Below are 24,974 nucleotides of genomic sequence, written 5' to 3'. Positions count from 1 at the left end.
ATGGGTGTGGTTACAGTCAACTTCTGAACTTGTAATGGAAGATAAATATACTGTGGCCGCTGACTGGAATGCAGCGCTTAATTACAGTCTTGGCCAGAAGATGGCAGCATTGGCTCATGTTTTTGTGTTTCACATAAATCACACTGAGATACACAGCTGGACTGAACAAAACAAATTCGTTCTGAACACACAAAAAAAGTACAATTATTAATTATACCTGAATAAATCAAGCATAGTCATACATTGTGACAATATGTGTATTAAGTTTTTTTTTTTTGGAAGTTCAGAAACATTCAAGTTTTTAATGTTGCCGCAAGGGGGCACAAGCCAGTGTTTTGTGTCGGTGAAAATGGACTACTGTTCGTCGAAGGAGAGGAGGAAATTGTAGGAAGAAAGAACACGAAGAGTCTAGGTTTGAGAGTAGAGATTGAATGTTGGAACTATGACAGGAGGACAGGTTGACGTGATGCAGAGGAGGAAGGTGGACATACTGTGTGTTCAGTAGACCAGGTGGAAAGGGGTTCAAGTTGTTCTATCATGGTGTAGATAGGAAGAGAAATGGAGTAGGAGTTCATCGTGAAGGAGAAGTTTGTTAGGAACGTCCTGGAGTTTAAAAAAAAAAAAAAAAGTGTAAGAGGGATGAGCCTGAAGCTAGGAATGAACAGTGTGATGATCAATGTTGTTAGTGGGTATGCACCGCAGGTAGTATGTGAGCTGGAGGAGAAGGAGAACTTTTGATTGGACCTTGATGAAATGATGCAGAGCATCCCTAGAAGTCAGAGAGTTGTCACTGGTGCAGACTTCAATGGACATGTTGGTGCAGGAAACAGGTGATGGCCGGGTTTGGTATACAGGTGAGGAACGCAGAAGGACAGATGGTTGACTTTGCAAAAAGGATGGAAATGGCTGTTGTGAATACTTTCTTCTGGAAGAGGCAGGGACATAGGAATACACAGGTAGATTACATCTTGTGTAGACTGTAATGAAGGAGATCAGCGATTGCAAAGTAGTGGTAGGTGAGAGTGTAGCCAGACAGAATAGGATGGTTGTGTGTAGGATAACTCTGGAGGTGAGGAAGGCAAAGAGGGCAAGGGCAGAGCAGAGAATGGAATGGTGGAAGCTGAAAAAGTGTTGCATGACTTTCAGGAAGGATTTGAGACAGGCTCTGGATGGTCAGGAGGAGATGCTTTCAGATGCCTGAACAATTCCAGCAAATGTGATCAGGGAGACAGATAGGACAGTCCTTGGTGTGTCATCTGGAAGGAAAGGCGAGAATGAGACGTAGTGATGGAATGAGGAGGTGCACTGCAGAAGTGGATCCAGAGAAAGAGGATAGCTAAGAAGAAGTGGGAGACTGAGAGGACTGAAGCAGGTTAGGATAATAAAGGATAGGGATGAAAGTGTGTTGACAGATGCCAGTAGTGTGATGGGAAGATGGAAAGAGTACTTTGAAGAGTTGAAGAGAGAATGAAGCGTAGAAGAGGTGACTGTTGTGGACCAGGAAGTAGCAACGATTAGGATGAAGAGGATGAAGAGTGGAAAGGCACTCGGTCCTGATGATATACCTGTGGAGGTATGGAAGTGTCTAAGAGAGGTAGCAGTAGAATTTCTGACTGGGTTGTTCAACAGGATCTTGGATAGTGAGAAGATGTGCTGGTGCCCATTGCTAAGAACAAGGGAGACATGCAGAGTTGTGGCAACTACAGAGGAATAAAGCTGATGAGCCACACAATGAAACTATGAGAAAGAGTAACTGAAGATAGACTGAGAGCAGATGTGAACATTTGTGAGCAGCAGTATGTTTTCACGCCAAAAAAAAAGAGTGCAATAGATGCAGTATTTGCTTTGAGGATACTGTTAGAGAAGAACAGAGAAGGTCAGAAGGAGCTGCATTGTGTCTTTGTAGATCTGAAGAAAGCTTATGACAGGGTGCCCAGAGAGGAACTGTGGTTTTGTATGATGAAGTCTGGAGTGATAGAGAAGTATGTTCAAGTGCTGCAGGACATGTATGAGCCAGGACTGCAAGACCGTGGTGAGGTGTGCTGTAGGTGTGACGGGAAAGCTACTACACAGGAAAGCCTAGGCCAAGATCTCAATCCAGAAACTCTAAACTGTGATGACGATGTGTTCCCCACCGTATGTATCATAAAATCGAAATATAATAAAACAGTGATTGAATGTTATGCATTAACCCAGTAGACCGGAAATTAATTGCACCAAACAAGACATTGGTTGCTGAGATTTCAAGAATGAGGAAGTATCGTCAGGGTCAAAGGTCCATCGGGTAATGTTCAATTCTACACCCTCACTTAAAGCCACATTTAGATTTGTATCATTATATTTTGAGTAAATGTAACATTTTCTTGTCACATGAACACAAACACCACCCAAGCCATGGAAAAGTTAAGAAGCAAGGAGTAAGTCTGGTTCTTATGATCTACAGGGAATTGTTAAAGAGTCTCAGCATTTTTTTTTTTTTTTACCGTTATGCCTCTGTATGTGTGGAATACACATGTTTTGAATACTGTAGTGGGTGTGTAAGTCTGCTGGATTTATCATGGGGTGTACCTTGGATAGTTAGTTTTTTTGTCCAATTGACAGTTGTTTTGTCCAAGCTCTCAAACCTACCTACCTGCTAAAACTACAGACTTATTCTCTGGTGGCCGTGTATTCCCTGCGCAAGTATATCAGAGAGCGTTTTTAGTTTTTTGTACACTTTGAGTAAGTTTAGCTTTTGAGCTATGCTGCACAGCTTTTGAGCTTTTTGACACTCATTCAAGTGAATTTGCTGAAGGGCACACATATTTACTCAATTACAGGCTGCATGTCCATATCTGGTTTTCAGCTAACGTTACATGAGTGAAGCTGAGCATCAAATGAGAACAGCAAGTACAGACAAGATATTAGCTTGTCCATTAAAGGCTGGACGTGGATGGTCATGGGTTGCAGATAAAAGGTGCGTTCGGAAATATGCTCTGAGAACACGCACTGGTTCACCCCAACGCTTCGGAAACTCGGTGTGTTGATCGAATTTATTGTTTGTAAATTCAGAGTGCACCAAAAACGAAGTGCCGGTGCGCACGCTAGACGCTCCGACTGACACTGTGCACCAGATGAAAATGGAAACGGTACTAGCAAGTGTGAGGGTTTTATCATTGTCATTCACCATTCGTCTACTGTGGATGCTTCTCAAGTTGGGAAGTTTCTTTTTATTATTACTTTCGGAAGTGTGCGGTTTACTGGGCTTTTGTTAAGGTGATTCTTTTTAGACTGGCTAATGTTGACGTTACCTAGCTAGCTATGTGGACTAGCGAGTTGATTACTACTGAGCCAAGTTGTAGGTTAACTTCAAATGGTAGCCTACTACTTCCTAGCTAACACAACATAATGGCGTGTTTGTACATTAATGGGAGCAGAGCGCACGTTGCCTCTTCGCACATACGCAAAAAAAACAGTGACACAAGATTGGATTGGAGGAAGTGGGGTGTAATTTGGTGTGAACGCTAAAACTGCGATAAAAGTTAACTAAACGATAAAAGTAGTATAGAGAACCAAACCCATTAGCAAAAAAGCATGAATATGTGGGTGGGGGAGAGTCTTAAAAAAAAAAGGGAACTAGAGCAAAGGGTGGAGTGTGCTGGCAGTCGTGACATAATACAGATGTCTTTCTTTCTCTGGGCCCGACATGACGTGGTGTCGAAACGCCCTCTGTGCTCAGTACTCGCAGATGTGCGACGGCAAGCACCACCCTACCGGGGTGACCCTCATCTGTCATCTGCGATCAAATGAGCTGTGTTGTATTTCCCTTCACAACCCCAAAACAATTTTATAGTATTTTTCATTTCTCACACCCCTATGACACAGTTTTCATGTGCCACTATGGCGACATTATGGGGAAATAAAAGAAAAAACAAACCTAGGCAATAAACACTAGGCTTTGTCTAAAAGAAATTTGATGTGTATAAAGGTCAGCTTTTAAGAGGAATGAATGAACTTTCATCCAAAGCTTATAGGAGTGGAAGAAGCTCTTTGCACGGGACATCCTCTTAAGTGCATTCAATTTAAGGTGCTTTATCGTAAACTGTCAGGACAACGTGACACGGAAAAGAAACACTTCTAAAGCCATGTTTCTTGTTTGTTTCTTGCTTAAATTGCCCATGTGCAGTATTTTTTTCACTGTAAATTTATCAGCAAGTATGAGACACTTGACTCACTGAGCCATTTTCATTATTTTTCATGAACAATTAATACATTTAAAACACATTTTATCAACAGGCAACAACGAATCATGGCTGAGTTTGCTGACCAAACCCAGAAAACAGGTCAACCTTTGATTGGTCGTTACCTGTTTCCTCAGCACAGGTGATGTCATCTTCAGTTGACAGCAAAAATTAGTTTTAAAAGGTATTAATTGTTCAAGAAAAAAAATTAGGTTATCACATGAATTATAGACAAAATATTATCTTCTTACTGTTGAAAATGGCTCAATGAGTGAAGTATCCCTTACATTTCGTAAACATCAGAAGTGTTTGCGCAAAATCTCCAAGCACAACGACAACAAACATATGCTTTTAGTAATAGCCTTTTACGCAAGTTAGCTAGCCTTTCACACAAAGTGACATAACTTGAGGGAATTTGAGGTAGTCCCTTCTGACGTCTGCAGCTGGGTGGGTTGTGTTTCGACGTGCGTACTGCGCCATTCGGGCCACAGATCCACATCTGGGCCTGATTCATTGTGACTTGGCTCGGATGTGAACTCGCCAGACTGACTGAAGGTTCCTTTTTGTGGGGGAGTAGACCTGGGTTGCCCTGCATGTTTGCAACGTTAACGTGTCCCCAAGTGCCCTACCCTTCAAAAGTAAACATCACTCCTAGTGATTCCAGCATGCCGAGTAGCTACAGTGTTAGTGCCGTCAACAAATAAACTGTAGGTTCCTCAAAAATCATACTGTACAGTAATTATAATATATGCATGTATTAGAGTACAATTACTTTTGTAAAAAAAAAAAATGGTAAAGGTAATAGTACTCACTCAAATAATTACTCAAGTAAGACAAAAAAAAATAAAAAAAATAAATAAAAAAAAGGCTCCCTGCTGGAGGCAACAGAGGTCATTTGCTCCCAAAAATGTATAAATGTGTTCTCTTTTAAATATTACCAGTCTCCCAAAGACGTATTTATATGTTTTTATGTTTTGTTTTTGTTTTTGTTTTTATGCCTGAGCATACAGAAGGCTTTGATGCAGCCTCTGAACTTAAGGGAGTGGTTGAAAAAATAAATACAAAATTACACCGATCTACAGTTCCCCTGCGACCCAAATGAGGACGCACAGTACAGAAAATGGTTGTACTGTAGGGTCATATTATTCCCATTTGACAATTATATGCAGAGAATGGTGAGTACAAACCATAATCTTGCAAATCTTATCGACCATTAACTGCTCATAATTGTCCGTGTAAGTTTTCTACAATTACAGACTCCTCTCTCTGCGGTGTTCATCTGGCACTGTCCTGTTCTTCCCCACTAAGCGGGAAGCATGTTCAGGCCCTCTTGTGCGGACCCCCAGCGCCTAACATGAAACAGATGTGGACATTGAAGAGATCCCCCTACAACAAGGTATGACCACTGAGCTAGCTGGATGTGTTCAACTCACGAGCCACATCCTGCTGATGCGCGTTTAGTGTGCAGCCAGTCTGCGACAGGAAATCCACGAGAAAGCTTAAAATAAAAAAATAAAAAAAACTAACACTCCATTTGTTTGTGTTTAAAGACTAGGGTGGCCACTTCCATAAGGTCAAAAAGAAGGACATATTTAAAAAAATAATAATAAGTGTTCCCTCGCTATTACGCAGTTCACTTTTCATGGCTTCGCTGTTTTTTGTTTTGTTTTGTTTTTTAGTGCAATTTTGCATGTTTTTTTTTTTTCCAATAATGTATCAATTTTATAAAATGTATGAAGGTTTTATTTTTATTTTTTTTTAACCTAACTCCATTGCCTTTTTTACTCATCAAAAGGTGTGCGATGATAGATTCACCCACAACCTGCATGACCAGTTGTTCTGATTGATCCCAATGTACACACTGCATGTTGATAATAGCTTATGAACCCGTTCATTGCGTACGTGGCGAGAGGCCGGCATCACGGAATGTAGTGTTGCGTTGAACTGAAAAAATGCCGTTCAACCTTGAGTTGCTGCAACCTTGACCCCCTCATACTGATCAGGAGAAATCATGTTACTCTATCATCTAGATGTCCTTTCAAAGTAAATGTTAATACAAAGAACGCTACCATCTATAGGACATTACAGACATTGTCGTCATTTTCACTTTAAAAAATGTAAATTGACAAAGAAATTATTTTAAAATTCTTATTTTTATGGTTGTAAAGTTGAATTTTACGTTTTATTCCATTAAATAACACAAATATTTGTGAAATTACGATACATTTGTGAACATATTTTAACAATCAATATATTATGTATTTTTATTCCCTCACAGCCCAGTCCACATTGTGTGAAGTTGCCATAACACTGTAAAAAGAACTGTAATATAACAGAATTTTACTTTTTGTTTTACATTTTTTTCTGTTTTAAAAATATCATTTAATTTACAAAAATAAACTCTTATTTTACATGCCAAATGTAAAATGACACGAAATCACTGTAAATGTAAAAAAAAAACAAAAAAAAACAGTAACATAACAAATTTATTTTTTAAGTTTAGTTTTTTTTTTTCCTGTTTTAAAAAACTATCATTTAATTTACCGTACAAAAATGAACTCCTCTGATTTTACCTGTCAATTGTAAAATAACATGAAATCACTGTAACTGTAAAAACACAATATTTCTGTTCTTTTACAAAAAAAAAAAAAAAAAAAAGCTCAATTAGAGCTCTGGACCTCCTGTATGCCAGTTGCCAATGTTAAGGGAACTGCTCTTAATTTTGTTAACAACAACAACAAAAAACATTTTATGTTTTATGTTAAGTCTTATATGTATGTCACTTTGCTACAGCTGCATTTGTTAAAGTGCTCTACATATAAATAAATTTGAGGTGAGCTGCCCAAAGATTGAATCAGAATCAAGTTTATTATGGTTATTGTTTTGCGATTCTGGACTTCAATACCCCTAATTTGTCCTTCAGCATCCCGAGAGCCCGGTTCAATGTGACATCGCCTTGAAAGAGCCTTGTTATAAAGCTTTGCGACATGAAGATGATTACCTCACAGTACATGTCTTTTACAATTGATCTTAGTGGATAACAGTCACATTGCAAACATCATTACACTTTGCTCTATTAAGCTTTTAAGCCTGCGGAGGAATGCAGTGGCCGCCTTGTCTTTCCTGGCTCTTGCTCACGCAAACCTCGAACATCATTCAAATGTTCATATGAACACCTTGATACATGAGTGGCTCCAACGCAAGATCAGGTAAATACTCAAGTACTTTGCAATGCTCGTGGACATACCGCATAATTTATGAAGGTGTTGCTTACTTCTCATGAAGGTGAATCCATGTGACTGAGCCAACATTCTGCCAAAAAATGGACACAAGACACACAGTTTTTGTCATGATGTTATAACTAACTTATCAACTTAGAAGGGTTCAAATAGTGTAAATAAATCACTGTTAAAGAAATGTATTGGTGTCATAAAGCCATATAAGCATGTAAAGGTCAGTCAGTTTCAATCATTTGGCATACAGTGTCAAATCTCGCCTTGGTTAATGATCCGCCTCAGGAAGACTTTTAAAAATGAAAATCCAGAAGGAGTAGCAGTTATCAGTGTGATAAAGGCACACACTTTACTCCATGATAGTAAACTCCATTAGAAATGTTACTGCAATGGCTCTAACAGGTATTTTATGTGGTTACGGAACATATTCAAGTGGTTCAAAACGGTATTTTGTTTGCCAAATTGAAAGCGATAGCGACTGGCCGAGTCAGATTAGTTCAGCTATAATGATGCGGTTTCATATCTTGACTCATTTGTTTAACTCTTGACACGTTTGACCTTGAAATCATTATTCAATAAGACATGCACTATATGGGCACACATATTCCAGAGTCCAGTTAATAGTCATAGACGATAAGGCAGCAGTCTCGATAAAAGAGGAGAGGAAAAATGGACTCCTTCAGATAAGAAAAAGAAACATCAAATTTCTAATGTAAAATCCAGTAGCACGCTGAAATAAATTACTTTCAGTTACCCTTAATTTTGGTGTTTTGTTTGGCTTTAGAAGTGCAAAAATATGAGGAGTTTTCATTTCACTCATTAAATCTCCCGTCACCATGATGGAGGTTTGTTAAACTCCCACTGGGTGCAAGCACCTTGAAAAACAAAGTGCTGGCATATTTGTTATTTTATTCTTTGTCAGGTCAGAGTGACTCCTTGCAAGATGAAAACAACTATTTCAAATTACAGTAAAAAAAAAATAAAATGAAAAAAATGTGATGTACAGTTTATATTAGCTGATTAAAAAGACAAAATCAAGAACACAGACACACGTCTAAGCTCATCGCAGTGTCTGCGTTTTTGGAGGTGCTATATATATATATATATATATATATATATATATATATATATATATATATATATATATATATATATATATATATATATATATATATATATATATATATATATATAATCAATAATTAAATTAAATCAATAATTACATTTTAAACGCCATGACTTAGATGGACTTGTGAGCATATTATTATTATTATTATTATTATTATTATTGTTGTTGTTATTATTATTATTATTCACTCACCTACTTATTGTTATTTATTTATTGATGTAAATTTTATTTACTTGTATACTTAGTTAAAATGTTTGGGTTTTGTTCTTGTTTAGCTTATATTTATTGCATGACTGAGTTCTGTTCCATGTACAGCACTTTGTTTTCAGAAATATTTGAGTGTTTTATAAATAAAGTTGAGTTGTTGTTGTTCGTAGTAGTAGTAATAGTAGTGAGATGCTCAGCAGTTGAAATTGTGACTACACAGGTAGGCCGACGTGTCCCGTGATACAGATGTGGATTCGAAAGGACGAGGGAGGCGTCAACGGGGCCGTCCGCTGCCTCGACAGGAAACAGAAAGACCATTTAAATGCTCCCTGCCAGCGTGCTGTTGTACATATACACAAGAAGCATCACCATCCTCACTCCCACTGAAAATACAGCTCCGTTTCTTACTTTAAGCCGAACTTTTAAAGCTTGAGCCATGTGCGGTAAGTGTTGCATTTTTTCCTCTGGATTTTAATTTCATTCTACTGTTGGAAGTTTTTTTTTATGCGCTTTACGTCATATCAGTGGCTTTCGTTGATAAAAACTTGTGTACGTGTAAGTGACCCCGTGTCTTTCTGCAAAGACGTTCCGAACAAGGGAGCGCTGTTAAAGTTTAGACTTTTTTTTTTTTTTTTTTTTTTTTACGTCTTAGTGACTTAACGCTGAACTGCTACGTGTCTTGTGTCCTCCCCCCGCCACTACTAGGCTACTTACCCTGGTCCTGACAGATTCGCTATTTATGCAGTATAGAACGATTTGGGAAAACTTTGGTAAACGACCATGCAGACTGTTTACGCGCGGTGACAACCTCGAGTGTGGCAACTTCGGAGCACGACGTTTACAACCTAAAGTCAATCGTTAACCAACTTTTTCCCCTTCAGTCTTCACCACAACCTGCTCTGGCTGCTGGAACACTGCTTGCTATGTCCCTCTTTCATATAGTCCGTGTACGTGAATGTGTATGTGTGGGCGTGAAGGTAACATTCCTTGCAGGACACACACAGACAAGGGCCTTGTTATGGAAAAAACAAATTTAAATATTGAAATGTAGTTCATTAAAAATCGGTATCAATCTTCTAATATGTTTAATAACGTGGTTGTAATTTGTAGTGGTGAAGAATTGCCTTAATGAAAGGATTTCCCAATGATTTGGTTACTTCATTTAGTGCATAAGAACCAACACATTACGTTAGATTCACAGTCCAGAGGTCATTTAATTTGACCCACAAAAGCAAATAATTAGAGTCATGTTTATTTTATCTTGCTCCCTGGATTTATTTTTTATTTTTTTTGGAAGAGAATCTGTACAATTTTTTTTTCATTTCTTTTCTCCTAATGCCTTCTAAACATATTAGACGATAAATGTACGCTAAAATATTTAGTCATCACCATTTTCCATGACTTTTGATTTCAAGTTATTGCTATAAAATAGACTGGCGGACAATAAAAATCAAATGTTGTGGAAATTGTATGTATGCAATAATAATGATGGGGTGGTTGTACATATGGTTTCAGTCAAAATTCAGTCTGAGGGAAAGTGACTATGATGTGGTCCACAATGAAAATGACATCTTGGAAACATTGAACAGGCCACTTGCAGGGCAGTAGTAGGCTACCAATGTGTACAATATGTACAACTATGTCGAAACCAACTTCTTGTAAACACCTGTAAAATTTAATCATCCTACTGCTTCAGTCTCTACAAAGCTCATACAAACAAAGTCAAGTTGTTTTAATCCTGCTACCTTAAGATACTGACCTCTGACAAGAGATAATTAAGTTAACACCTCTTGACCCCAAAACATCTAGTAAATCTTGGTAAAGGGATTGTGAATAGTCCAATGATGTCCAAAAGTGTCCTTAATCCTCTGCTTTCTTTCAGATGTATGTAGTAACCCCAGTGAGTCATTTGGTAGACCAAAGCTTACCCAGTCATGGGGCTGTCCACATTCATTAAGTGCATTGACAAAAAATGTCCCTCTTCCTTATGTACGGTGAATAATATTTGTCATCAAAGGTTTTAAATATTAATGTCTACAGCCAATAAAGAATGTGAATTTGAGAAAATTGTACGGTTTCTGAGCACACATATTTGTCACTGTGACATTGGATGAAAACTTTTATAGTTTTGATTAAAAACAAACAAACAAAAAAATGGTTTTGCTATCCTCTTCTGCTGTTTTCGGTTCCCAAACTACTTTCATACTTACCACTGTACAAAGTGTATTTTACTGCCGTCTCCCTGGCTAAAGTTTGCACATGCTCAGTAAGATGAAGTCACCCATTGTATGAACAAGGAGAACAGTCATTACAGGTTAAAAGCATTTAAGACTAAAAAACATTTAATTTAAATCAAAGGAAACCTTTATTCATCAATTTTTATGAGATGCTCAATTCCATGTGATTCTTGAAATAGGGATTATTGACATAGAGCTCCAAAATAGTTTGGCACTCACATTGCTTATGCTTTTCTCCATGCCCTAAAGGGATTTTTGCTTACCTAAACCATCAAGTGCCTCGTACCAGGAAGGAGATATTTGAGACACTGGTGAAGGGACTGCAGAGACTTGAGTACAGAGGCTACGATTCAGCAGGTAAGACGGCTGCCATGCACACAAACACACACACTATACATGCGGTAGCCATATATTTTCTAACATTCAAAACAAGAGCAACAACTATCTGCTAGCAAAAGTCAAACAGGAGATACCCTAAGTATAATAGAAAGTGAACAACTTTACCATGCACTCCTATGTGCCAGAGTAAGTCCACAAGAAGACAAACATTTAATCAGAAATCGACACACTGGCAGTCAAGCGCCACTTTTTTAGAAAGAACAATCTTGATCAGTGTGGTTTTTATTATTTGAGATGTGAATGTTTTGAGTTGTGAGCTTGATGATGGAATGAATTAAACTTGTATCACAAGGTAGCACTAACTGTAAAGATTTAAGCTAGTATCCCACTGAGGAGCTAACATTTTCAACGCTAGCGAATTCCGATTTTACACCAGGGTTCGTTCAAGGTTTCCTAAACATTCTCAAAACAGTCTTGAGCTTCTCGAAACAGTCTTATTGGTCATTTTATACATAAAAAAAAACATGTTCAAAATTTCCTAGCGACAATAAAGACCCTGACATGAAATCAACATTCGCTAGCATCGCAAACGTTCGTCCCTCAGTGGGATACGAGCAAATTGAAACCATCCTGCAGTCAGAAAATGGTGGTTTGCGAGACACTAGTCACATGGTTAACTTGTATCAGTTCCATTTGGATATTACGTAGTCTCCTTGATTTTGCATGAACGCTTTTTGATTCCTCACACTTCCTCCTCCAGTTCAAAAACATGGATGCAGATGAAAGGTAATTAATTGTTGGAAGGATGGAATTTGTTGTTGATACTACTTTCACCTCTAATCTACTTCAGAGAAAACCTTTGGTATTCTATTCATAATCAAGGTTACTCATATAATTTGGCCTGGGAGTGCTGCTGTCTTTCAATTATCATTATCCACGTCATCAGCGACCATTTTTACTTGACTAAGCATGAATGAACCCCCGTTGTATGATGACATTGACAATTTGAAAGAACCAACCTCTTGTCATCTGGGTGATGATTGTCATCAATGGTTTATTAATGTACACAAATGGAAGTGAACACACACCACTGCAAATGTGTGCTTTGCGTTTGCTCATCCTATTTGAGCAGGATGAAGCCGAGGTCGCCTTACAGCTGTTTGGCAAGTGTGCACACATTCATTGATGGATGTTTTGTTTTTTTTCCCCAGCCAGCCAGTCAGTTTCTATAATGTATTGTACAGTATGTATTAAAAAATAATTGTGCATAATGTCAGCCTGTGCCTTTTAACTGCCCTCATAACTTATTTTGCTGAAGAAATGAAGTTTACTCCCTTGTTTTTATCAAAGTAGAATCTGGGTGTCAAAAGTATTTGATGAATGTTGTCTGCCGTTTGTTCACAGGCGTTGCTGTGGATGGGAAATCCAAGGAAAGCTCTGACATCAATGGCAGAACCATCTGTTTGATCAAGAAGAGAGGAAAGGTCAAGGCTTTGGATGAGGAGCTTCACAGTAAGTTTAAGCGTTGAGGCATCATGTCTCTGGTTGCATATTTGGGTCAAGATTGACACTGTGTCCATGTCAGTATTTAAAAGAGACTATTATCTGTTGGGTTCTCCAGAGAAAGACTCCCTGGACCTGGAAGAGGAACTGTGCACGCATTTTGGCCTTGCTCACACTCGCTGGGCCACACATGGCGAGCCGAGCGCGCTCAACAGTCACCCTCATCGCTCTGACAACGATAATGGTAAATTCCGAAAGAAAAACACCTTCATGTAGTGTATATAGGCTACCGTGCCCTCTTCAGTTATTATTGTAGTCATGTTGTAGTGTTTACAATGAGTGTGCCACATTCATAGGCGTGATAACCATGAACATTCTTTATATATGATCATGTATTTGTTTTTAATGAATGCAACAATAATTGGATAGTTAGTTGTTTTTTTAACATCTATGTTAAATTTAAATTAATGTGATTAATTTAGTAATAATAATAATAATAATAATAATAATAACAATGACAATAATAATAATAATAAATTATTATTATTAATAATAATAATAAATTATTATTATTAATAATAATAATAAATTATTATTATTAAATACATATTAATAAATAATGTAATAATTTAAATTTAACATCTATGTTAATTGCATATGAATTACTATTACCATCATAATTCAATTGACGTTCATGTAATTTGGTGGTTGCATCTGTTGAAGACAGAAACATAATTAATGGAATTTCAAGTCATTGTTCATACAGTTTTGGTCATTAGAAATGAGTATAGAATTTCTGTTGGAGGAAAAGGTAGTTGGTGGTCTTATCACAGCTCATTTCAGACTGTCTATTAAACCTGTAGCCATGGTAACTAACCTTTTCAATGTCGCCGCCAGAGTTTGTTGTCATCCACAATGGCATCATCACCAACTACAAGGAGCTGAAGGCCTATCTGGTGAGTAAATATTGTATGGTGGCATATTTAAGATGTAGAAATCTCCCATTGTCCGTTATTTCCAAGATCGAACATGCTGTAATCAATCAGACTCCGAGCAACAGTGAATCCTTTTTATTAATTGGAAGAAAAAGTAAAATATTAGAACCATCTCCCAGTATGATTTGTTGAAGCTTGTATCGGATCTTATCAGTTACATATGTATTTCATATATTGCATAATAAGTTTACATAGCCAACTTGAAAAGTATTAATAAAGTGATAAAGTAGAAAATGTATAACGTAACTTGGCATTTGCTTATTCCGGTATGATTTATATCAAAGGCTGTCCGCAAGATTTGGCGTACTTTTTTAAGATTAAGGGCTCTATATTCATAGCTGCATGGCACAAATGCCGGCGGATCCTGATGATCAGCACAGGGATTGCTGCATGTGATCGCTAATTTGGAAGACCGGTCTCTGCCAGCAATTAGTGTCTTGAAGACGCACCTGGCAGAGTTACAATTTGGTGGCAGAAAGTCTAGGTGAACCTTATGGCTCGTCAGACCACATCTAATGTAAGGGTCGACAGCTGGTCTAACGTGACGTATTTCATTCATAAAGAAGTGAAAAGAGGGCATCACATTCAAAAATATACTAACATCGGGTCTAACCTGCCTCTGTGCAGAGATACACCACACAAGATTTATACGGGACAAAAATAGAGAGCTGTTAGTCTCCCACTGTCTAATAAATATACACAGTATGGTTGTTGATATCATGTCATCTTAACATCCACAGATCGCCAAGGGATATGCATTTGAGTCAGAGACAGACACAGAGGTGATTCCGAAGTTGATCAAGTATGTTTACAACAACCGGGAGTTTGACAGCATCAGCTTCTCCACGTTGGTGGAGAGGGTCATTCAGCAGCTGGTGAGCAGCATTTACTACTTTGTTATCATTATTCTTTGTCTTTGTATTTTGAGGTGGACTATGAGACGCTCTCAGGAAAGTAATTCTGAATTATCTCCAATATACACTAATCAAATGCACTATTGATTTTTTTTTTCAACAAGACATTCACAAATGAAACGCTCTCATACACTACTGAAACGCTTTCACATTTATAGACCCCCGTGAAAAGCACTTCTGAGTGAAACACTCTCACATGTACTACTAAAATGTGTATTTTAGCACGATGTATGAAGAGTGTTTCAGTAGTGTATATGAGAGGTAATCCTGAATTATGGCCCCTCATAAGTGACGTCACAGTGTCGCTAGGTTTCACATAGTGTGTTTTTGTTTGGTCTTACACATTAGCCAGTCTACCGTACATTTCAATTTCCTGCCTGTTTCAAACACAGCGGACCATCACAAAAGGGTCTCTGTGGCAACCGCACTGAAATCGTCACGGGTAACATCATCACTTGCTGTAGACGATGTGATACATCGAGTTAATTTTCCACTGCGTGAATTTAGGGTGTGAGCGGGTTGTCTGTGTTGTGCGTAACTGTTTTTTTGGAGTACGGTAATGGGAACCAGACAGTCAGACCCCCCAACAGATCGCCGTATGACCACGACAAAACATAACGTCCCCGCCCATGGCTGTCAAAACCACACATGAACGCAAACTCAGCCAGCTCGACGTCTATCCACCGCAGTGATTTCGAAACGCAGCAGATGTTACGCAATAGTAGTCCCAGTTCTCTTTTACCTCCAACAAAGACCCCGCTCCTTCCCATCCTCTTGCCATAACTCTTGTGGGGAAACATTTTGGAATCATTCTCCCTCATTTAAGACTACAGTATGTGATTAACTACTGCTATCTTGATTATGAATGAACACGTTGAATAACTTAAAGGTGAACTCTTGATCTTTCTCGTCTTCTTGTCTCAGGAGGGTGCCTTTGCCCTGGTTTTTAAAAGTCGTCATTTCCCTGGAGAGGCCGTGGTTGCCAGGTTAGTTTTCACACACGAATGCACATTTCGCTGTGTGGTTATGAACTTGTGGTCAGGGGATACACAAGTTTAAGATGAGCCATTCCTGTGAAGCAATCCTTGATTCTATGATTCATCATTACCCTTTCATTTACTCATTGGGCTTTGTTTGAGATATTATGCGAGATGGGAATTTTGTGTGCAGTATATTTTTAGTGTTTTGTTTCCAATTGCGTACAATTTTGGAACGTCACTTCCGACCGCTAGTCTGATTCCCTTATTTGCCTTAAGACCCTGACAGATAGGACGCAGTGGTTTATTTCTTTTTCTGCCTGACTTGGTTTATTTCGTGCGAGCCTTTCTTTCACCTGAGCTTTCCACCGTCGTCCTTCCTGGGCCTGGCTCCTCTTCTCTCGCCTTTGGTCTCCTTCTCTCCTAGGATTGAGCTCCTTCTTTCTTTGTGGGCGTCCGAGTAGCTGGCCATCTGCCTCCATCTCTGTGACTCATTATCGCATAGTTTCCTGTCTCAGATCTTGCCAGCATGACTCCTGGTTTATCACTCCCTGTTTTATTTGACTTTATATATTTCCTGCTCCAGTTATCCCTTATATAGCTGGGAGAGGCAATTGACTGCATGAGCAAAGGAGAATTCGTTAAAAAAAAAAAAAAAAAACTTATATAGGGCACTAGCAGTAGGCAACAAAATTTCTTATCATCCAATTAATCCATTGTCCTTCTTGAGTTGCGTAACTAATCTCCAGTCACATTGTTCTTTTCCATTAAAAACAAAAACAAAAAAAACACACTTGTGATTACATTAAAAACAGTGTGAGCGATGGCTTGTTATTATACCATTAAACCAGTGATTCATAACCTGCTTTCGCGCGAACCCCAGTGGTTTGGTGAGTCTAAGGGGTTCGGTGGAAGTCAAGACACACATCCGACTCGTATGATTCATGATGTTACGCCCCGCTTGGCCATCATTTGCTTCAGGTGATTACGCTTAAATTGATCCGCCGTATCTGTGCTGCAGGGAATTTGGAGTGCTGAGTAGTCGACTTGTAACTTGTGTTATGATGGCACGTCGTGTGATTTCTTTATTATTGTAATCTCTTCAAACTATGTTGAGCAAAAAAAGAAGGTGGTCGGACGAAAATGTGAAATAGGAATGTGCATGTATAACGGTACATATGGTGTTCCACAGGGTTCAATTCTGGGGCCTCTGCTTTTTTTTTAATGCATTCAGCCAGTTTGAGCAGTGATAGGCTTAAACTTTTCCACATCCCAAACACAACGGTGCCATATTAATATTGGACTTGGAAAATAAAGCAGTTAGGCAGCAATGATGCATGTCATCGTTATGTTTGCGCACAAATATGTTTTACAGCCAGTTTGGATGAAAGAATGTTCGTACTGTACACTGATATTGGGGATTAGTCAACGAGGATCAGATACATGACTTTTCAGTTGCTCTTGTTTCGACTCTGCCTTACTCTATTGTTTCCAGACTGTCTCTCTTTCTGCTAACACCTCTCACTTTCCTCTTATCCATTTGCTTCCCCTCTTTTTCCTGGCTTTTCCCTCCCTCAGGGTAAATATTGTACTGGATAGCGACCACATGTTTCTGTTTGCAAGCCTCACTTCAAGCCCCACGCCCCTTAAAACAACCAGCGGGCTTGCGTCACTGCAGCCGAGCCCGAGAGAAATCTTAACTGGAGCGAAAAGATAGATCCAGCCATACAAATAATGTACGTGGACAAGCCTTAAGTATTTATGTCTTAAAATAGTTTTGTTTGTTGTCAAGTCAGTCAAATGTTGCTGCGAATAAAGATTACCTCCACAGCCACTCAGACTCGACTAAGGTAGTCGCCAATAAAATCAGTGTGATAGGGTTAAAAAAAAATTCTAATTTGGAAAAACTTAGAGCGTAATGAAAGGAAGTATGATGTAATCAATATTACAAGCATCTTGTGAAGAATCCCTAAAAAAATCAACCATAAACTTATCATTTCTTCCACCTCCTCAATGTGATCAGGAGAGGAAGTCCGTTGCTCATTGGCGTACGAAGCGAACACGAACTGTCAACTGAACACATTCCTGTACAGTACAAGGGTGGTAAGTACTCAACCACAATTTGCTTGTCTAATTGCAATTACTTTACAGTACATTCTGCCTCACACTTACAACTCACTGGATGTCTGCACTAATTTAATCTTTTTTTTTTTTATGTCAAAAGGTGAAAAATGAATAACTATCTATTGGTATTATCAGTACTCTTGAGCAAGCCGCAACCTTTACTGTATATCGCTGTCATCGCGCCGAATGCTCATAAGTCACAATTCGGCAAATGTGTTGTTTTTCAAAAAATTGTTTTACCATAGTCCACACGTGTGGGTGTCATTTTTACGAATAAATTGACCAATATAAAAGTGTTGAAAATGGTTTGGTCCCTTTGATGATGCAATGTTAATGGTTTTACAAACATACTGTTTTGGAGTCGCCTGAAAAGTGACATGCAAAAACACGGTTGTCCAATGAATTGATAATTGAAGACTCGAAATTGGCAGTTGATATGAATGTGAGTGGTTGTGTGTCTTGTGACTGACACCCGGCGCACAATGTTGCTGCAGAATATAAATAACATTCACTGTAAATTCCACTTCTTGGTTTTAACCACTGTATGGCAAACACACATTTGAGCTCTTACGACATTCTGTCTTTTGAATTTGGGGTGCTATTGTACAATAACACAATCAAATCCTTCTTAGAAAACCCCTTCTTCTGAACAGTTGTGAGCTGCCAAGCATTTCAGGGAAGCGTCTCAGGGAAAACTCTTCAGAAGCTTCCTCTTACCAAAGCAAGAGCTGAAATGATTTTGGCTAGATTAGTATGTAACATAGCCAAATCGAGAGGACAACAGAAAATAATCAAGGTTACATATTAATCTAGCCAAAATCATATTATTTTATGTTGTCCTCTCGATTTGGCTATGTCTGCGCACAGACTGTGTCTTAGCTGTCTTTTCATGACAGATTTATTGTTTCAAAGGAACGAGTGACACCAGTCCAAAGTGCAGAGTTACTGCTGTTGTCGTGGGTGAGGACAGAACAAGCCTGGGTGTGTCATTTTAATAGTTGTAAAGAAAGACTTTTAGTGCCTTTTGCCCTCTATTTAAAATATCTTAGTGCTGTATAGATGACCAACTATGGACTACTCCCAGTTATTACACACCTAAATCATCAACTTTTTTTTTTTTTTTTTTACAACTTCCATTTGAAATGACACCCTCCAAAAAAAATCTAAAGATTGAATGTTCATTATGGCATTCTGATTTATTAAAAGCAGCTTTGCTTATCATACCATAAAATACAACATACAATTTTCATCAGAAAACTCTGAGGATGAATTTGTCATGTTCACGTTTTAGGGACTCAAAGACATTGAGGTCACCCCTGACCTTTGAATTTCTGAACCCACAGCTCTCTTGAAGGAGGACATCCATGAAAAGAACAACCATAACCGCTCTGGTGGCACTATTAACTCTGTTGGAGATGGCCGGCCTGTGGAGTATTACTTTGCCTCTGACGCTAGGTAAGAACTCAACTATCGTGATGAACCTTATATCAACGTCAATATGATTTATTGTCTTGCTAAACTGAATCAGCTATTTTGGTTTCTTGCCTTTTGTAAACACTGTTACTGACCCACAGTGCCATTATTGAACACACCAACAAGGTGTTGTACCTGGAGGACGATGACATTGCCGTGGTGAGAGGAGGGAAACTTTCCATCCACAGGATAAACCGGCAGGCCGGTGAAGATCCTGTGCGGGCCATCCAAACCCTAAAAATGGAGCTACAACAGATAATGAAAGGTCAGACATTTGAAAGCAGGCGATTTAAGGACAGATTTCAAATTGTTTGCTTGAATTATAGCCTATCTAAATAAAAATGACCTATTCTTGCATGCCCTCTTCTGGCTGAAGACTGTCGATACAAGTATTGTTTTTCAAGCGCATAAGTGGTACAGAAAATGGATAGATGGAAAATAATACAATACAATAATCATGAGGGAAAATGAATAACAGTATTCTGCAACAAAAGTAAAAATTATGGTAATGTTCTCTTCAATTGCAAAGATACTCATAATATACACATTCTAATGTAATTTTCTTCCTTTTGCAGGAAACTTTGATTCCTTCATGCAGAAAGAGATCTTTGAGCAGCCAGAGTCAGTGGTCAACACAATGAGAGGTCGCATTTGTTTCGACTCCAACACTGGTAACCATAATGTATTATTAAATGCTAGCTGGTTATTGGACACATAAAAAGGGAGAATATGTGTTGTGCAACTGTCTCATTGAACTTTTTCTTAGTGATTCTTGGAGGATTGAAGGACCACATAAAAGAAATTAAACGCTGCAGACGGCTCATTGTGATTGGCTGTGGCACTAGTTTCCATGCTGCAGTCGCTGTAAGTTAACGGTTGATTGTTCAAGTTTGCATATAGTGAAAGCGGTGCTCAGCTGTCTTCCCCTCGAACCTTTTCAGACCAGGCAAATCCTGGAGGAACTAACGGAGCTGCCTGTCATGGTGGAGTTGGCGAGTGACTTCCTGGACCGCAACACACCTGTTTTCAGAGATGACGTCAGCTTCTTCATCAGCCAATCAGGTGAGTCCTAAACTTCATGTCGGGTATCTCCAAAGATAGATCCGACTCTTAACTCTTTGCACTAACCACCAGGGGAGACAGCAGACACCTTAATGGCATTGCGTTACTGTAAGGAGAGAGGCGCCTTAACCGTGGGCATAACCAACACTGTGGGGAGCTCCATTTGCAGAGAAACAGACTGTGGAGTCCACATTAATGCTGGGCCTGAGATTGGAGTCGCTAGCACCAAGGTACAACTACTGCACCATTGACCCACCTTTCCTAAAATCATATTTGGGGCCTGGCATTATAAACGACTTCTTCTCAAAATCTGTGTGCGATCCAGGCATACACCAGTCAGTTTGTGGCGCTCACCATGTTTGGACTTATGATGAGTGAGGACAGGATCTCCCTACAGAAGAGAAGACTGGAGATCATCAACGGCCTCAGAGAGCTCCCTGGTAACAAAACCGCTCTCTCTAGTGTAGTCATTAGAATGTAGACTTATTCTGAGGTTGAACTGTTAACAAGCATTAAAATAATAAAAACAATATTAGATGTAGATGTCAAAGTCCATTTACATAATCTCTATAATTCGTGTGTCCTAGATCTGATAAAAAAGGTGTTGTCTGTGGATGAGAAAATAAAGATCATTGCTGAAGAGCTGTACCAGCAGAGGTCTCTCTTGGTCATGGGCCGTGGTTTCAATTATGCCACATGCCTGGAGGGGGCGCTGGTAAGTTGATGCCTTCTGCACTTAACTCCTTATTCTGGGCAAACTAATAACACGGTTTTATTCAAAACTTATCTACAGAAAATCAAAGAAATCACCTACATGCACTCGGAGGGCATCCTGGCGGGCGAGTTGAAGCACGGACCTCTGGCTCTCATTGACAAACACATGCCGGTCATCATGATCATCATGAAGGATGCATGCTACTCCAAGTGTCAAAACGCCCTACAACAAGTCACTGCGAGATCGGTAGGTCCTGGAAACAATCCATAGTGTATAGTGAAACCTTCTACAATCCTTTATAGTAGCCCATTGTCGGCGATAGTCAACTGCCAATTTGTTGTCATGTGAAAATGGTGAAATAATTTTTTTGGGTCCTGGTAGGTTCAAACAAATTAATGGGATATCCATTCATTTCAATAGGAAAAGATGCTTTTAAATACAAGGGACCACTGTACCTTTTTTAACCCGTTCCTATTTAAACAGGGATTTGGCACCATCTTGTGGCAATTTATAGTGTTACAGAATGTAGATTTTTATTTTTTTTTATTTTTTTTATTTTAAAGCATACCGGAGGATTAGGTGGGAACAATTGTGAATTTGTAAATTGCAAACCATGAATAAATTGGATTACTGTACTGTATTGTGAAACTTTTAGAGTGGGAAATTCACCCAAGTATCATATTCAGAGCAGAATGACTGAACAAAATTTAATTTTGTAGGACCAGCAAGGATTTAAGTGAATCCAATTACCTTAATCCAAGAACAAAAAAAGCCAGATCATGTGAAAGAACATTCAATTTCATTCCTACAGCCAGCACATACTTCCATTAATGACCCCTCTTCCCCCACATTCAGGGCAGGCCCATCATCCTGTGTTGCCAGGACGACGCTGAGGTGACCACGGATGCTTATCGGACCATTGAACTGCCGCGTACTGTCGACTGTCTGCAGGGCATCCTCAGTGTCATCCCCCTGCAGCTACTGTCCTTCCACCTGGCAGTGCTGCGAGGATACGATGTAAGTAAAACGTGTGGCGGTAACACAGCAACCACAACATTGATAAGGGACTTCCTTGATATTGATTTGAGAGAATACTGATGTGTAAAAGAGGTACTTTCATTCCTCTTTATGTCTAACGTTACAAATTTACTGTAATATGGTGCTTTTGACAAAATTCACCCACGAAGGACCTAATTATGTGCCACGCATGTGGCTCACTGGACTTATGAATTACTGTACTCTGTTTCTCCTCTGAGCATCTCATAGTCTTGGAGTTATGTTCAACAATTAAAAATACCTTTTTCGGCTCCACAATAACATAATGGACTAGCGCGAAACCATTCATTTTCCCGTTTGGGAAATAGTCGCATGCTCAGACTTTGGCCCTAGGTTAATGCTAGCGATAACAATGATAGCATTCAACTCTTCAAATTATACTTTCTGTCTGATACAATCTTTCCAAGTGCTTCTGTTATCCAGTATCTCAAAGCAATAAAAGCATCCCCATGTCGTATCTGACTTCTTTGGTTCCACACTAACATAATTTTTTACTGCATACTCTGCATTATGGACTGGAGTTAAGAATTAGCATCGGCTATAAACTCTTCAGCTCCAAGTGTATTTGATTGCCTTTTACCTGCCAAATAAAGAAATAAATGACGCCATCACATGATTTCTGGGGGAGCGTATCATCCGTGTGTATTATGCTTGAGAAATTAGAGATACTAACTGATCCCCTAAAATGTTTTCATATCGACAAGCTGGACAGTTAATGATCATAGATTATTTGGCTTCTCTGCAGGTCGACTGCCCCAGAAACCTGGCCAAGTCTGTGACAGTGGAATGAACTCGGGTCACAAAGCACACGAGAGCAGAAAGGACATTCATAACTTTGCAGCACAAATGTGCAATTCAACTTTAAGAATGTTTTTAGGGCTTTGTGTACGTGTATCTGAATGTGTGTTGTGAGTGCATGGAAGTTGTGTGAATGAGACAGATGAAAAGGACAAGGAGGTACAACCCTTAGCAAAAAGTATGGAATCACCAGGCTTGGACGAGCACTCACTCAGACATTTTATTTTGTAGATCAAACTCAGATAAAAAGCATGAAACAGTCATTCCAAAGTGCAACATCCAGGCTTTCAGAAACACTAAAAGAAATGAAGAAAAAACATTGTGCTGGTCAGTAAATGTTACTTTTATAGAGCAAGTGCAGGGAAATAAATATGGAATCACTCCATTCTGAAGGAAAAAAAAAAAATGGAATCATGAAAAACAGACAAAGAAAAAAAAACAATCAAAACACTTGGTCCAGATCTTCGATACAGCTGACTGTGAACAGCCCACATCTTTGGTAACCATACGTGTAGTGTTCCCTTCTTCAAGAAGTTTGATAATCCTGTCTTTGGTCTCAAAAGACATCGCCCTTGTTGGAGCCATGATTCTTGCCAATCCACTTGGTCCAGCAGCCCTCCAAGATGTGATAACTGCACTGTTTTTAACTGCTGACTAACAAGCAGATGTAATTTGAGGCAGGTGCCCAATTAAGGAAAGGAAATTGACTAGGTGTGTCCTTATTTTATGCTCAAAATGGAGTGATTCCATATTTTTTTCCTCAGAATGGAGCTCTATAAAACTAACATTTACTGACCAGCACAATGTTTTTTCTTCATTTTTTTTAGTGTTTCTGAAAGCCAAGATTGTTGCACTTTGGAATGACCTTAAGACTGTTTCATGCTTTTTATCTGAGTTTGATCTACAGAATAAAACGTCTGAGTGCTCGATCAAAACTGGTGATTCCATACGTTTTGCTAGGAGGTTGTACAAGGAACTTTGTATTTTATTTTTTTTAATTGAAACAAATGTGAAGTTTGACCAATACACTGATGAGGGAGCACCAGTCCAGTGCTGTTGAGGCCTTGCATGGATCGCAACATACTGTGCCTTTTTTCTTATCACTAGATGAGCCAAAAACACTTTTAACTGGCATAATAATAACATGTAAATTGCAATATAGAAAAAATTACATTTGTGCAATATGGGGACTAAATGTGCATTATGAATGTACGCAGTTGTGACTGAGCTGATTTATTTTTTCAATGAAATTTTATTGGTACAGATCTTAATTCCAAAGAGCTTTGAAGGTATGGATCGAATTCATATCTCCAATATGTTGTACTGTAGTTCTGTACATGAATAGTTAGCGGCGTACCTTCTGGGGTCTACTAAAAGGAAAGTAGCTTTCACATTCTGACTTGATTATACCCATGTCATATTCTGCTTCATGTTTATTGTTTTTTAAGTTTAATTTAAAATAAATATGTTGTTGCTGTTGTGTTTAACAGAACAGGATCGTTTGCAAGGATTAGTTTCATACTGTGATCACTGATCAGAGCATGTTAGTATTCTAATTGCAACACTCAATTTAGTCCGTTAACTGCATCATCATCAATTCACTTGCCGTATGTAAGGAATCATCCACAAAAAACCTGAACGATCTGTCTTTTTTTTTTCTTTCTTTCTTTTTTTTTTTTTTTATTGTAGTGTTTACAGCTTTTGAGCTATTTGTATGGGTTTAGAACAAATTAAGATTCTGTATTTATCTGATTAATGTTTTATAAACATAAAAATGTTTGATTTATATTTGTAGCTGATTTTTGTTTTCACAGACATAACTGTGCTCTATCAATCAGTGCCTATAAAATGTATTGTACCAAAGAAATGTGTACTTCATTTGCTCATGTCTGTAAATAAAATAAATGTGCTTCGAGTTTGATCCTAGCAGGTCTATCTCAATCTATATCACTCTATCGTCAAATTAGTAGAAAACACTGAAGTCCATAAAAA

General features: G+C 38.6%; 1 protein-coding gene across 2 annotated transcripts; it reads left to right on the top strand.

Annotated features, from left to right (window-relative positions):
* The first annotated feature begins 416 nt into the window (after positions 1-416).
* On the top strand, positions 417-24,908 carry gfpt2 (glutamine-fructose-6-phosphate transaminase 2). Of its 2 annotated transcripts, none has more exons than XM_077532795.1 (20): positions 417-5,616; positions 9,010-9,232; positions 11,276-11,383; positions 12,770-12,877; positions 12,987-13,112; positions 13,766-13,824; positions 14,604-14,738; positions 15,702-15,763; positions 17,778-17,857; positions 19,222-19,333; positions 19,453-19,616; positions 19,927-20,022; positions 20,118-20,215; positions 20,293-20,413; positions 20,486-20,643; positions 20,739-20,853; positions 21,001-21,128; positions 21,207-21,374; positions 21,984-22,145; positions 22,930-24,908. In XM_077532795.1, the coding sequence occupies exons 2-20, from the start codon at positions 9,226-9,228 to the stop codon at positions 22,972-22,974; spliced, it is 2,052 nt and encodes a 683-aa protein (XP_077388921.1). In that variant the 5' UTR covers positions 417-5,616; positions 9,010-9,225; the 3' UTR covers positions 22,975-24,908. The 2 variants fall into 2 exon arrangements, with proteins under 2 accessions (XP_077388921.1, XP_077388920.1); XM_077532794.1 differs by lacking the exon at positions 417-5,616 and adding an exon at positions 7,268-7,429.
* Positions 24,909-24,974: the final 66 nt, after the last annotated feature.

Source organism: Festucalex cinctus, chromosome 9, assembly GCF_051991245.1.
Source record: "Festucalex cinctus isolate MCC-2025b chromosome 9, RoL_Fcin_1.0, whole genome shotgun sequence".
Taxonomy (NCBI): Eukaryota; Metazoa; Chordata; class Actinopteri; order Syngnathiformes; family Syngnathidae; genus Festucalex; species Festucalex cinctus.
Note: the sequence above shows the minus strand (reverse complement) of the source record. Positions and strands in the feature narration are given on the sequence as shown.